Source organism: Plecotus auritus (genome assembly GCF_963455305.1).
Source record: "Plecotus auritus genome assembly, chromosome: 3".
Taxonomy (NCBI): Eukaryota; Metazoa; Chordata; class Mammalia; order Chiroptera; family Vespertilionidae; genus Plecotus; species Plecotus auritus.
The window spans coordinates 146,030,184-146,043,468 of NC_137772.1; the positions used below are offsets into that span (position 1 = coordinate 146,030,184).

At 37.7% G+C, this 13,285-nt stretch overlaps 1 protein-coding gene across 3 annotated transcripts in view; it reads right to left on the reverse strand.

Moving 5' to 3' along the window:
- Window positions 1-13,285, reverse strand: part of TMTC2 (transmembrane O-mannosyltransferase targeting cadherins 2) — a 450,431-nt gene that overhangs the window by 15,229 nt on the left and 421,917 nt on the right. Inside the window, exon 12 of one of the 3 annotated variants that reach the window (XM_080660475.1) lies at window positions 6,014-6,146. The exons of the other annotated variants lie outside the window; for them this stretch is intronic. Within the exon in view, the coding sequence (XP_080516601.1) occupies window positions 6,099-6,146 (48 nt within the window). The 3' untranslated portion in view covers window positions 6,014-6,098. Of the gene's footprint in view, window positions 1-6,013; window positions 6,147-13,285 lie in introns of those variants that run through there. 3 annotated transcript variants of the gene reach the window in all.

A 13,285-nucleotide genomic window follows, 5' to 3' on the forward strand; every position in this document is an offset into this window, starting at 1 on the left:
ATAAAGTCATGAGGAGCCTCTTTCAGGCAACAAATAGTTGAAATATGTGGTGTTGATGATCTCTGACTATAATTTCTAAAATAAATTTGAGTTCTTCAATTATCTCATCCATTAGAGCCAATTTTCTTTACTTCCTTTTTTAAAAAATATATTTTTATTGATTTCAGAGAGGAAGGGAGGAGAGATATAAACATCAATGATGAGAGAGAATCATCAATTGGCTACCTCCTGCATGCCCCCTACTGGAGACAGAGCCTGCAACCCAGGCATATACCCTGACTGGAAATCAAATGGTGACCTCTTGGTTCCTGGGTCAACACTCAACTGCTGAGCCACACCCGGCTGTGTACTTTACTTCCTTATTAAATGTAATATGTTCATTAACTCATTCATTTAACATTAAATTATTGAGCACCTATATTGGGGCTTCAGTAATTAAAAAAAAAAAAACAACAACACAAAAAAACAGTTAAAAATCCCAGACCTCAGCCCAGCCTGCATGGCTCAGTGGTTGAGCATTGACCTATGAACCAGGAGATCATGGTTCGATTTCCTGTCAGGGCACATGCCTGGGCTGTGAGCTCAATTCCCAGTGCAGGGCATGCAGGAGGCAGCTGATCAATGTTCCTCTCTCATCATTAACATTTCTGTCTCTCTCTTCCTCTCCCTTCCTCTCTGAAATCAATAAAAGTATATTAAAAAAAAAAATACCAGACCCCAATGAGTTTGAATTATATTTGTATGATACAGATAATAAACACAAAAATAAGTAAAATATGTAGCATATTATTTTGTAATTCATGATAGGGTAAAAATACAGCAAAGAAAGGGTTCGAGAAATATATGTGAGGCAAGACCTTGACAAACTACAATCATGAGTCATACACATCATACTGCATTTAAAACTCTACATTGAAAACTCTCAAAAGGAATAACAATACATCATGACCCATAAAAATTACATAAAATTCAAACTTCAATGTCCATACTTTCCAAGTAGTATTGCAAAAAAACACCTTAGTCATGTATGTTTTGTCTGTGGTTGATTTGATGCTACAGTAGCACAGCATAGTAGTTGAGACGCTATGGCTGAAAAGCCTAAAATACTTATCATCTGTTCCACTACAACCAAAGTTTGCTGAATCCTGGTTTACAATATTAAATAGAGAAACTTGGAAAGGTCTTAGGAGAAGAAAGCGTCTGGATAAAGAACTGAAGGAGATGAGAGAGTAACTGCACAGTAGTGACATGATCTGACTTACGCTCTGAATGCTATGTTGAAAGTAGACTAAGGAAGGAGTCAATTTCATTATTATAGGTCAGTGTTGATGTCTTTGCCAAGGATAGCAGCACTGGAAGTTTGCTTATGCAACTAGAAGTAATTATTTACAATGGGAAAGACTGTGGGAGAAGAAGGTGTGGGAAGAAGTTTGGACTAGTAGCTTGAAGGGTCTCTAAGAGTGGAGATACTAAAATAGACACTGGATAGATTAGTCTGGAGTCCAATGAAGAGATCTAAGGTGGAGATATAAATTTGGGAGCCATCACTTAAAACTATGAGAGAGGACAAGGTCACTGGGAGAATGAATATACAGAGAAGAGTGAAGTAGGTCAAGAAAGGAGAAGAATTTCAAGGTTAAGAGATTGGATGGATGGGAAGGAACCAGCCAAGGGGATCAAGAATAAGAGGGACCAGAGTTAAGAGGTAGCAGAGGGAGGGTGCTCTGGAAACCAAGTGAAGAAAGTGTTTCCAGGAGGAATAAATAAACATGTGTGTTACTGATAGGACAACATTAGAACTGAGAACAAATAGACTGAATGTTGCTGAGTGCTGCTCTAGTAACTTGACAAGAGCAGTTTTGGTGACATCACTCGACAAAGAGCTTGTTTGGAGTTGGTCCAAATGAAAATGGAAATTTTTGCTATAAAGGAAAAGAGATAAATGGAGCTGTAGCTAGAGGCAGAAATGGGCTTGAGAGGCTTTTGTGTTTTGGGAGAAATAATGTGTTTAAATGCTAGTGGGGAAAAATGGGTAGGGGGGAAATTTTATTAATATAGGAAAGAGAATAGAAAAACAGGAAGAGGAAAAAAAGGGAATAACAGCAGGAAGATTGTTCTTAAATAGTTGACAGCAAATGTATCTAGTGAAGAAATGAAGAGGTTGGGTTGAGCTAGAAATAACCATAACGAGAGAAAAGGTAGCATTTGAAGGCAGGGATGCTAATTGATATGTGGTGATGGAAGCTTGTGGAAGTTCTCTCTGATTGCTGCGAATTAGCATTCCTTCATAGGAAAACTTTCTTTCTGGCCTCTTTTAGGGTATCATCTTGTCTGTGGTATTCTATTGTATTAGGACGCTGAGCCTGTTACAGATTTCTATTTATTTGGGATATATTGTGCTGTGCAGGTTCTCATCATCCTACAAAATCCTGGGATATTCACTGCCTTACTCTCTACTTTTGGAGCTCTGACAGGTATTAGATATTCTCATATTCTCCAGGTTTCTTTTTAACTTTTCTTTCATATCCTTCACTTTCCTTTCTTGTGTGGCATCCTAGGCAATTGGCTTACGTATATCTAGTAGTCTCATTTGCGACTAACCTAATCACTGGGCTTTGACTTCAGTAATCATTTGCCTTTCAAGATCATTCTACTATTTTTTAAATATTTTATACAAAAATGTTCTATATTCTGTTTCTGACTATTTCAACATGTGTAGTTTTTGGGCGTCTAAATATTTTGTTTCTGCTGACTCCTATTCATGGTAGTTACTTCTTTGTGGTCTTAGTGGTCTGGAGTTTTTGTTAATTAATTGCTTCATCTTAATCGTCTAAGGAATCAAGCAGGCCTGAATTGGGTTGCTTTTCTCCAGAGAGGATTTGTATCTACCTCTGCAAATTGTTACATAATTCTCCCAACCTAGAAAAACACCACATTCCCCCTCGGGAGTCTTGACTCAAGACTGCTTCACTATATTAGTGCAGGCACAAGTTCATCAGCCAGAACACAGGGCTGTTATTGGACTCTGTGCTCAGGATAACCCTGCTTGTACAGGTGACTCCACTTAGAATCCCAAACTTAAGTTTGAAGTTGTTTTCCTTTTTTGGGGGGGGCGGGGGAGGGTGGGTGGGAGGAGAGGGGTTCTTACTCCACCCTCTTTGGAAAAGTGGTTAATATCTCCCTCTTGAAAGCCCCATAGCATTTCAGGAGAACATTACTCTGTCCTCTACCAGGGGAGAGAATCTGTGCTCTGCTTGTATGGATATAAAAGTGGTTTTATAAGTCATTGAAATTTCACCCGGCCTGCATGGCTCAGTGGTTGAGCGTTGACCTATGAACCAGGATGTCACGGTTCTGTTCCCGGTCAGGGCACATGCCCAGGTTGCAGGCTTGATCCCCACTGTGGGGTGTGCAAGATACAGCCAATCAACAATTCTCTCTCATCATTGAGGTTTCTATCTCTCTCTCACTCTCACTTCCTATGTGAAATCAATAAAAAATATATTTAAAGATAAATAAGTAAGTAAATAAAACTCATTGAAATTTTGACAGTTTTAGGAGTTGGCTTCAAAATTTGAGGGTAGCATATTAATAAAAAATTGGTCAATCAACAATTATGGGGTCTGCATCCTGGATGTAAGACCATTCTATGTAACAGGGGGAGTTAAAAAGAAAGTGAATCTTGCTCTCAAAATGTTTTCAAACTCAAGGGAAGGGAGGAAGCAACAAATATAGACAAGCAACATAAATAAAACGATACAGCCAGCCAATGACACACTTTGACATCCCCCTGGAATGTTCTCCACTTTTGGCAGTACTCCACTTTGTTTAGCTATCATTGAGAAGCACTACACAACCCACAGTTTATTCATCAGAAGTATGCAGTGCTTCTCTACAAAGAACACTTGTCACATTCATGACTGCTCTGCATTTTGACACAACCCCGTTCTTATATTTCAGTGAAAATTCAGTTGATATTATGTTGTCAACGGAGCAATTTATTTCTTGCCAAGATTAAGTGTAATTTCATCCTCACAAAATGAGAAGGAAGGAATTTTCTTTTTCTCCATCCAGTCTCTCCCTTTATCATTAAGCAGCAAATGAGAGTAGCAAACACTGCTACTTCACAAACCAAATATATTTGTTCCTTTTTTCACTTACAGAAAGAGTAAGAAGTAACATGCTTACATGCTTTTCCTGCTGCCAGGACTGATGTTAATATGATGGAGGAGGGACTCATGTGCCTACTTTCCTTGCTGTCTATCCCAAATCAGACCTTTTATCCTGTGGGCACAAATGTTCCCACAGGCATATATACACCCTAAGGATCTGAAAGTGGCAAGGATCTACTCAACTGCAAGGACCTAATGTCAGTATGCAAGCTAGTCACGCATGAATTACTGTCAACTGTAATATTTTGGAATTATCTTTATAATATTGATTTGTTACCTGCTTTCTAAACATGCAATTTCCCTAGTGAAACAGCTTTAGATGGCTGTTAACCTTAAATGTGACACACAGTTTTCATTCTCAATGCAATTATTTGTTCAATAGGATCTGTAGGCAAAGCCCCTAGACTTTCTTTAGTTTTAGTGTCTTAAGGGGTCAAAAAGTCTGTCTTCTATTAATTATACTATGCATATCTTACATTAGTTTGCTCCTTTTAAATTTTCAAAGCACATACACTTACATGGTCTCATGATTCTTGTAATGGACCAGAGAGATCTGGATGCTGAAGAATTAAGTAAGGCGTTCCAGGTAACAAAACCAGTAATCAGTACTGCAGGGTCCAAAACCCAATTCTCTCCACTCTATTTCCTCTTCTCTTTCCACTCGAATATTCCAAGTTATGATGATGGTGATACAGTGATTGTTTTCATTTTGGTAAACATTGGTAGTGATTCATTTGCATAGAATGGATAACTATAATTTAAGGGCATAAGGCTAACTGAAAGATGAAGAGAATGACAGAGGAATTGACAGAGAATATTTATTTGTGCAATGACATGAATATTCCATGATTTTTCTGAAACACACTAAAAAGTATTTGGGTTCCATGAAATTATTCTTAATTTAGTCTTTATTTCCTGCTTCTTGTATTTTAAGAATGAAATAAATTAATATCTACTTGAAGAAACATGAAATTTATGTCTTTACAATTGTCCCATTGCTCACAGCAGTAGGGTTAAAACTATAATGCTTACATATTTAAAAACAAAACACTACGGTTCATGATTATCTAATCACACCAAATATTCTATTGAAGTTTTATCTTTGAACTAGAGGCCCAATGCACAAAATTCAAGCAAGAGTAGGCCTTCCTTCCCCTGGCTGTGGGCACTGGTTTCCCTCTGGCACCCGGGACCCAGGCTTCCCTTGCAGCCCTGGCTTTGTCTGGAAGGTCATCTGGAAGGACATCTGGAAGGACGTCTGGTCTAATTAGCATATTATACTTTTATTATTATAGATTCAAACTAATGTCACAAGCAATAATGTCAAATGCTTGTGTTATTTTAATTTACTTGATTTATTTTCATTTATCAAGTCCTATTTTGTGAAGACTGATCAGAAATGCAATCTACTTGTCTTTAGCTAGCCACTGAAGTACAGGAAAACTAAGATTATAAAATAGGAACTGCAGTGACACTAAAGCAATCCAATAATAAAATAATGTGTTAATCAATTAACATCTTGGATGTGCCATGCTTACTTTTTGGGAGAAGGTTCCAGAGTAGCAGCTATCTGTGTTCATTAGGTGTTATAAGTGGATAGGTGATCTTAATTGTAGCTTATTCTTGCTAGAATTTGTTAATGAGAAAGAAATAGTGTTCCAGATATAAGTAAGATACAGGCTAGCCCCACGTTTATTAGTTTAGGAAGCATTATAATGGAATTTTTCTCCAAGCTGCTTTACCTATATAATTACATTGTGTTCAGACAGATCATTCTTTCCTGACAATAACAGAGATGTCAGATTATCAAGGTGATCATTAATAAAGTCATTCCCAGATGAGGAGGAAACATTTTCAGAACTTGCAAGTGGGAAGAGCTCTGGAAGAGCAGTCGGAAGACCTGGGTCTTAATCCTCAGTTTAGCATTTACTCCTGTGTGACTGGGAAAATTACCCAACACGGCCAGTCTGTTTCCTTAAAAACAAAAGAAAACAACAACCCTGCAAACATAGTTGCCATTTTCCTTATTAGATATGATAAGAACTAGGTAATAGAATAGGTATACAAACAATTCGCAAAACTGTGAAGCTCTAAAGAAATGAGAGATACTATTTCACAGCAGGTTACCTCAGAAAAGCTGTTAATACTTTAGTGGTAATGGGCAAACTTCCAGGGGGTGGTTTTTTAATGGAGGAGGTGGGATCACATCAAGGGTGAAACTACAATATTTATAGGCAAGGTAGCCCAAAACTGGTAGAAAAGCAACACTTTTTTTTTTCCATTTAATTTGTGGAATATAATTTGTTTTGTGAATTCTTCAGTTAAAGAAGAACCATAATAGATCTTGGAACATCTCTAATCTGGCTTACTCTCAAAAGGCATCTGAGCAGACATAAATATCTGTGTGTAGAGCACATACACAAATGTATTTATTTTTCCTTGCTAATGCTGTAGGAATTTGGACTCAGAGAAAAATGGAAATATGAAGCACAAGTAAATTCAAAACAGCATATGCTTAAAGTTTGGCTCTAAATCACAAGTGTACATTAAAAATCCAAAATGAGGAGACTGAGTGGATATTGTGCAGTAAGAATTTTATTAGAGAAAAAATTAAATCATACTCATTCATTTGCCTATAGGGTTGTTTCTATTTAGTTTGGAAAATTTCATTACTGTTATAAATCTTTACAATAAATGCCAAAGTATATCACCTACTGTGTAAGAAAAAAAAATAAAATTAAGCTTTTAGCCAAGAAATTAGGAGCTCCCTGGAAACAGCTGGGAACGGAGAATATGTCATGTTTCATTCTTTTGCAAAGTAGAAATCTGAAAAAGTATTGCACCTTTACAGCAGGATATTGACATTAAAAGAATCTGATGATAATAAGAAAATCACCCTCAGCCATGGAAATGAATCTCTTGCTCTCAGTATGTCATATTGATTAAGAGGATTCATAAAAAAGATATGACATACCCTAATTTATCTAAATTCACTAAAATGGTATGACACATTGTAATCTAACACATTTTCTCAGTGGATATTTAGTTTTTTTCTACTTTCGTTGCTAATTATAAATAATACTGCAATACACAGAGATATTGAATATAAATTTTTTTTAAAAAATTTATGAGGCCAGAGAGAAGAACAGAGCAGGACATGTGAACAGAAGAAGGGTTTCAAAGGAATTAATGGTAAAGTGCATGGAATTTCAAAGCATGGAGAGCTCAAGGATGATGAGTGGGGCTGGGAGGCCAGGAAGGGACAAGCGGAAGTGCCCTGTGGAACTGTGGTTGCATGCATGGACAGCGGGGGAAGGGGCAGCCTTGCTAAAAACAGCTCGTTTAACGCATTTGGTTTCTGGTAAAACTTTTGTTAGAAAAATGGTTTTGTTTCTAGCAAAAACAAATTAAAAAGTGGGGAAAAGATTGTGAGCCATGAGAAGTTAAAGAATATTTATAATAGTGATTTGAAAGGAATATGTGTTAGGGAGATGTAGCTCTGATGGCGGGAATGGAGAACAGATCTGAGGGATATGAGTCAGCAATTAGAGTACTCTTAAAAAATTCATAGGAGGAATTATGTACCCCTGAGCTAAGGCAGTGAAAAGATAGATACAGAAGGAATAATAAAGCATGCCATTTTTGATCAATATCTGCCAGAATTTTGGTGATCTGTTGGTTGAAGGTGAGGACAAATAAAGTAAAGAAGGTAACTGAAATGATTAGTTTGGCCACTTGAGTGGAGAGTAAATGCACTAATGAATGTTTAGAATCCAAGAGGAAGAGATGTTCTAGGATGGAAGGATGGAGCCAGCTATGTCAAACCTTTCCATTTCTTTTCATCTCTATAGTACCTCGCACCAAACAATCACTGTCCACAGCAGGAATTGCTGCAATGGCCGATTAACTGTCTCTGCTCTCAGCATGTCCCTACAATTCATTCTCCCAAGAGGTTTCTGTACTTAAAATAAATTCCAAAGTCATTCCTGTCTACGCCTGCTTACTTTTCCAACTTCAGCTCTTGCCTCTCCTCTCTCACTCACATGCTCCCTCCACACTGGCCTTCCTTCTGCTCCAAACTTCTTTCCATCCTGTCCTCCGGCTTTTACAGAAGCTGCTCCTAGCCTCACTTCTGCATGGCTGGCTCATTGCTACTTCACTCCCAGATTACATCTCGCTTTTTAGAGAAGCTAAAAATTATCTAATCTAAAGTATATATCCCCCATTGTGTTTTATTTCCTTATGGCTTATGCTTTATTTCCCTCATAACATGCATAATTCAGTAATGTTATATTTTTATGTCCTTTCCATCACCAGAATAAAAATCTTTTTTGTAAATAGAAGAGACTTTATCTTGTTTATTGCTCATTCCTAATACCTAGAGCAGTGCTGACAATGGATAGGTAGGTAGTCAATAAATATTTGTTAAATAAAAGAATACATGCTGTGCTGGAAGTGCCCCATGGTACAACCATGAGCAGATAGCTGAAAAGTAGTTTTGAGCGCAGAGTAAATATAAAGCCTGCAAAAACAGCTAAAGGGAGTAGGTACAGTTGCACTATGATTGATCTATATCTTGAAGGCTCAGCTACCACCAGTACTTATATATATGTATATATGTGTATATGCATGTGTGTGAACAATGTATATATATATATATAAAAGGCTAATATGCAAGGGAGTTTGACTGGGAGACTGGGAATTTGATCACTCACTATGACATGTGCTGACCACCAGGGGGCGGCACGGGATAAAGGAAGGCCCCGACCGGCTGCTGGGGGGAAGGCCCCCGGATGACAGCTGGGAGGCCCCGATTAGCCCTGATTGCCAGCCAGGCCTAGGGACCGTACTTGTGTATGAATTTTGTGCAACGGGCCTTTTTTCCCTATAATAATTAGTTGTAAATAACTTCATCCTATTCTTTTCAAGCCAGAGAAGCAAATGAAAACTCATCTCTCCCTGATTTCTCTTTACATGACTAGTAGCCTGAATCAAAACCTTGGCTCTCTCTTTAGTTAGGTGTGTGACTTCAGGAAGATCACCTATCTTCACATATTCATTCAACAAATATTTATTAAGCATTTACCATGAATAGACTCTGTACTAGGTACAATGGATACAATGTTGAGTTAAAAAAAAAACATAAACTCTGCCCTCATGGAACCTATACTCTTGTGAGAAAAAAAAAGATCAGCTAAATAAAGATGAGCTATGAGAAGAATGATAAATATAAAGCAAAGTGCAGGGAGCAAATAGGGTTCAGAGGTTTTCCTAGATAATGACTGTCAGATTGAAGTCAGATGAATGACTAGGAATTATGGATGAAGGACCTAGAGGTAGAAGTTTAAGTCCTGAGTTGGGACTAAGCATGGCAAGTTCAAGACCCTGAAATAAAATGAGGCTGATGAGTGCTCAGAGAGCAAAGGCGAGGGAAAGAGATGTGACTGCAACAACTGTCAGAGACCAGATCATTCATGTTAAGAACTTTTTCCTTAACATGCTTTATCCATGATCAAGATATTACCAGAAAGGCAAATTTTCCCATCGCTGGTGAGAGCGAGCTTCTTGGGGTACTGCTGAAATAAGGGCAGAATGAGATGTGGTAAAAGGCTTTACTCGTGTAGGGTTGCATTCCTTGGGTTCCAAAGTCCCCTACCCCTTAAGCCAGTCCTGGAAAAGGTGCAGCTGGGGTTCCAGTAGAGCCAAAACCAAGGCCAGTGTCCAGAGCCTTCATTCCATGTTGCAACTGGGTCTAGTTCAGCATCCAAGCTAATTAAAGTCCATTGTGAGAGTCCCACAAGGCTGTGAGCCACATGGGCGCAGGGGAGTGCATCCCCCTGCCCAGGAGAGCCAGGAACCCAGCATGCCAGAGAGAGAAGAGAGTATGCTTCTTTGATTAGAATTTTAAATATTCAGATTTCATGTATGCTTGCAGTGGCCACACCCATTCTGGCCACTGACTGGCTCCAAGGTGTGACTGACAGGCAGGTAGGCACCTTCCCATGTCACTCAGACCTTACTGGGTTTGTGTCTAAACTGCCTTTTTCCAGTCCCTTCCCCCATCGATCAGTGAGGAACAGACTTGGAGAGTGTTAAATGCAGCTTTTTGTCAAAGCTGAATAAATGGCATGCCTATATTATTGGGTCTTCCTTTTTACTCCTTCCTGTTAATAATAACCAGGCTATTACAATGGCAACACTAAGATCATGTTGAAGGCCACATCCAGGACTTTAGTTAATGAAGGAGCCCCTACATGCTGCCTTTCCAGGTAGCTTCGTATCTCACACTGATACTACTATCACAGGTATTTGGCGTGTGACTAACTAAACTTCCTAAATGTGACAGAAAACATAATATTCCAAACTGTGTCTCTGAAAACTATAAATATAAATTGTACACTCCTGCAGATAGGTAGAGGCATATTTAAATAATCTAATGTAAAATAGATTGAATAAAAGCAACTTCTGCTTATATTGGTTCAAGGGATACATATTTGAGATTTTCAAGGTTTTTCTCTCAATTACATATATTGCTCATAAAGTCAAATTTTTATGTAAGAAATCATCATTTCTGACTTCAGATCTAGAGGCAATCTTCCTCATCTAAGTTTCAATTTCCATTTCTAATATCTAAGAAGAAAGAGCTTGTTAAGCAAATTAATACTGTGAAAAGGGTTTCCTAGAGGCATATTTAACCTACTTTCAAGGCCAACTACTTTATAATACATGGTTTACATGCAAATGAGAAGCCACTAAATGTAAATTAGTTTGTTCATTACAATAATCTAGTGTGGCTTAAAAACCCATTATCATTAGTTAAATAACTGATAAAGTTGTAAAGCTGTATTTCTATTAAAAATCATTCATTCTTTATTTCTTTCCCTGACTCACTCACCAAATCTATTCCCGGGGAGTCTTCCCCATCTCAGGAAATGGCAACTCAATCTTTCTGGAAGTTGCTCAAGCAAACACATGGAATCTTCTTGACTTCTCTCTCACACGCTACATAAAATCCATTAGCTATTATGGGCTCTAGCTTAAACGGACATGTACACGCACGTGCGCGCGCGCGCACACACACACACACAATCCTTTCACCTCTTAAAGAATTCTTTCTCAGTCACCTTTGTAAGCTTCTCTTTTAACTGGCACTAATACATCTTTTAGGAATCCCAGAACCTCCTGAATATCTTTCCATGGACTGCATGTTCTTTTTTGGTTTTATAGCATGACTTCAAAACCTGTATCTCCAGCCCTGACCTCCCCCCTAATCTCCAGGCTCATATTTAGCTGTCTGATTGGAATCTAGGATATCCAAGTAGTCAATTTCAGCACATTATCCTGCCCATCAGACTGGCTCCTTCTTCAAGATACCCTATTTGAAAAACATGTGCCAGAATTACTTGGTTGCCCAAGCTACAAACTCCTCTTTCTTCCTTCTTCCTTGTACCTATTCAGGAGTCATCAAACACCACCTGTCAGCATGCTTATAATTTGTTGATGTTTCCCTGTGATTCTGCTAATTTCTGCTTTGTTTATGTTGAAGATAAGTTACCTCAAAATTTTATAATTTATTTTAAATTATTATCTTTATTATTATGTGAAACCCTACTTATCCCTTTTAATGTTTTTCTCATTAAAGCCTATTAACAAATACTACATTAGTAATACATTTAAAAAACTGCCCTTTTGATCTAAGTTTTTCTCATATTCTTCTTCCCTCCTCTACCTACTGCTGCTTTGGTTTTGAGTAGTTTATTACTATTCTCTTCATTTCCCAGACCTTAATTTATTTTCCCTTTATTTAGGCAAGATAAGCAGGAGGGAAGTTTCCTCTGCAGAGATGTAGCAGGTACAAGCTTAGCATAAACTCGTCTATATACAATCCCTTGCTACCTTCTAGACTCTCATAGAAACAAACCCAAAATAAGCTAAGTTATTTAAAACAGAAAAAATATTTGAAGCAAGGAGTCATAAAAATATTTTTAGTGTCCTTTCTTCCTTGTTTTCTGTGGTACATCTGGAAAGTCACTGGAGGTGCTGTCTCCTTCACTGAAGTTGGTAGTTTCAATTCAGGCACAAAGGAAATGGTAAAGCCTGCAGATGCCTAGAGGGTGGTGTTTTACTTTCCCTTTTCTTCATTTTGGTCAAGTTCAGCCAGGAGAGAAAATATAAAAATATAATATTTAAAATGTTATTTATAGACTTGCTGAAAGGAAATTTAGCTGTTTATCATGTTTCTAAGAATTTTCTTCTCTAATGTTTCATTGTTTGTTATCTTGTAGAACTATTCCACATGCTTCTAAAGTAAAATCGGTGGATAGAAGAATGTGTGCATGTGCATACATACACACACACACACACACACACACACACACACACACGAGTAACACCCTGAATAGGCAACAGAGTTAACTGCACATCTTCCAAGAGACGATGTGAGGATTTTTGAAGCATGGCAATACTTTAATGTTGAACACATCATATCTTGAAAAAAATGCTGCATAACTGTCATTAAACTGCAAACCAGTTTGCAAATATCCATTTGCATAACCATAGAGAAAAGAATGCTTTATACTTTTAATTAACTTCACCACTTGTCTATTTTTCAAGATAAGGAAAACCAAGGTTTTGCTATCTCTTTATAGTTACAGTAAATACTACTTGATACAATTTGATAGAGGGATGGCTGAGAAGAGACCCACAGTAAAAGGTTTATTTTTAATCATGGGGATAGCAAGAATATAGAAGCTATTTTTATTCAATTGAAAATGACATCTATGCAAAAGAACCTACTATAAATAGAAACGCATATGTAGAAAGGCCAGATTAAACAATCGATGCAATATAGAAAATATGGTGGAGATTGCTGACTGCTGCCTCACTACAACCTGGTTTTCCCTTCTTCCTGAGCACATGGCTGTCAGCTAATTGCAATATTTCCCAGTTGCTCAGATTTGGTCGTGTAATTAAACTATTACCAATGAAATGTGAGCAGAATGGATGTGTGCAACTTACATAAGAGGAAAATCTACTCTGAATTTCTTTTCCTTTGATCTCCAGAACATTAGGACAAAGCCATGCCTGCAATCAGCAGTGATCCCACAGAAGGG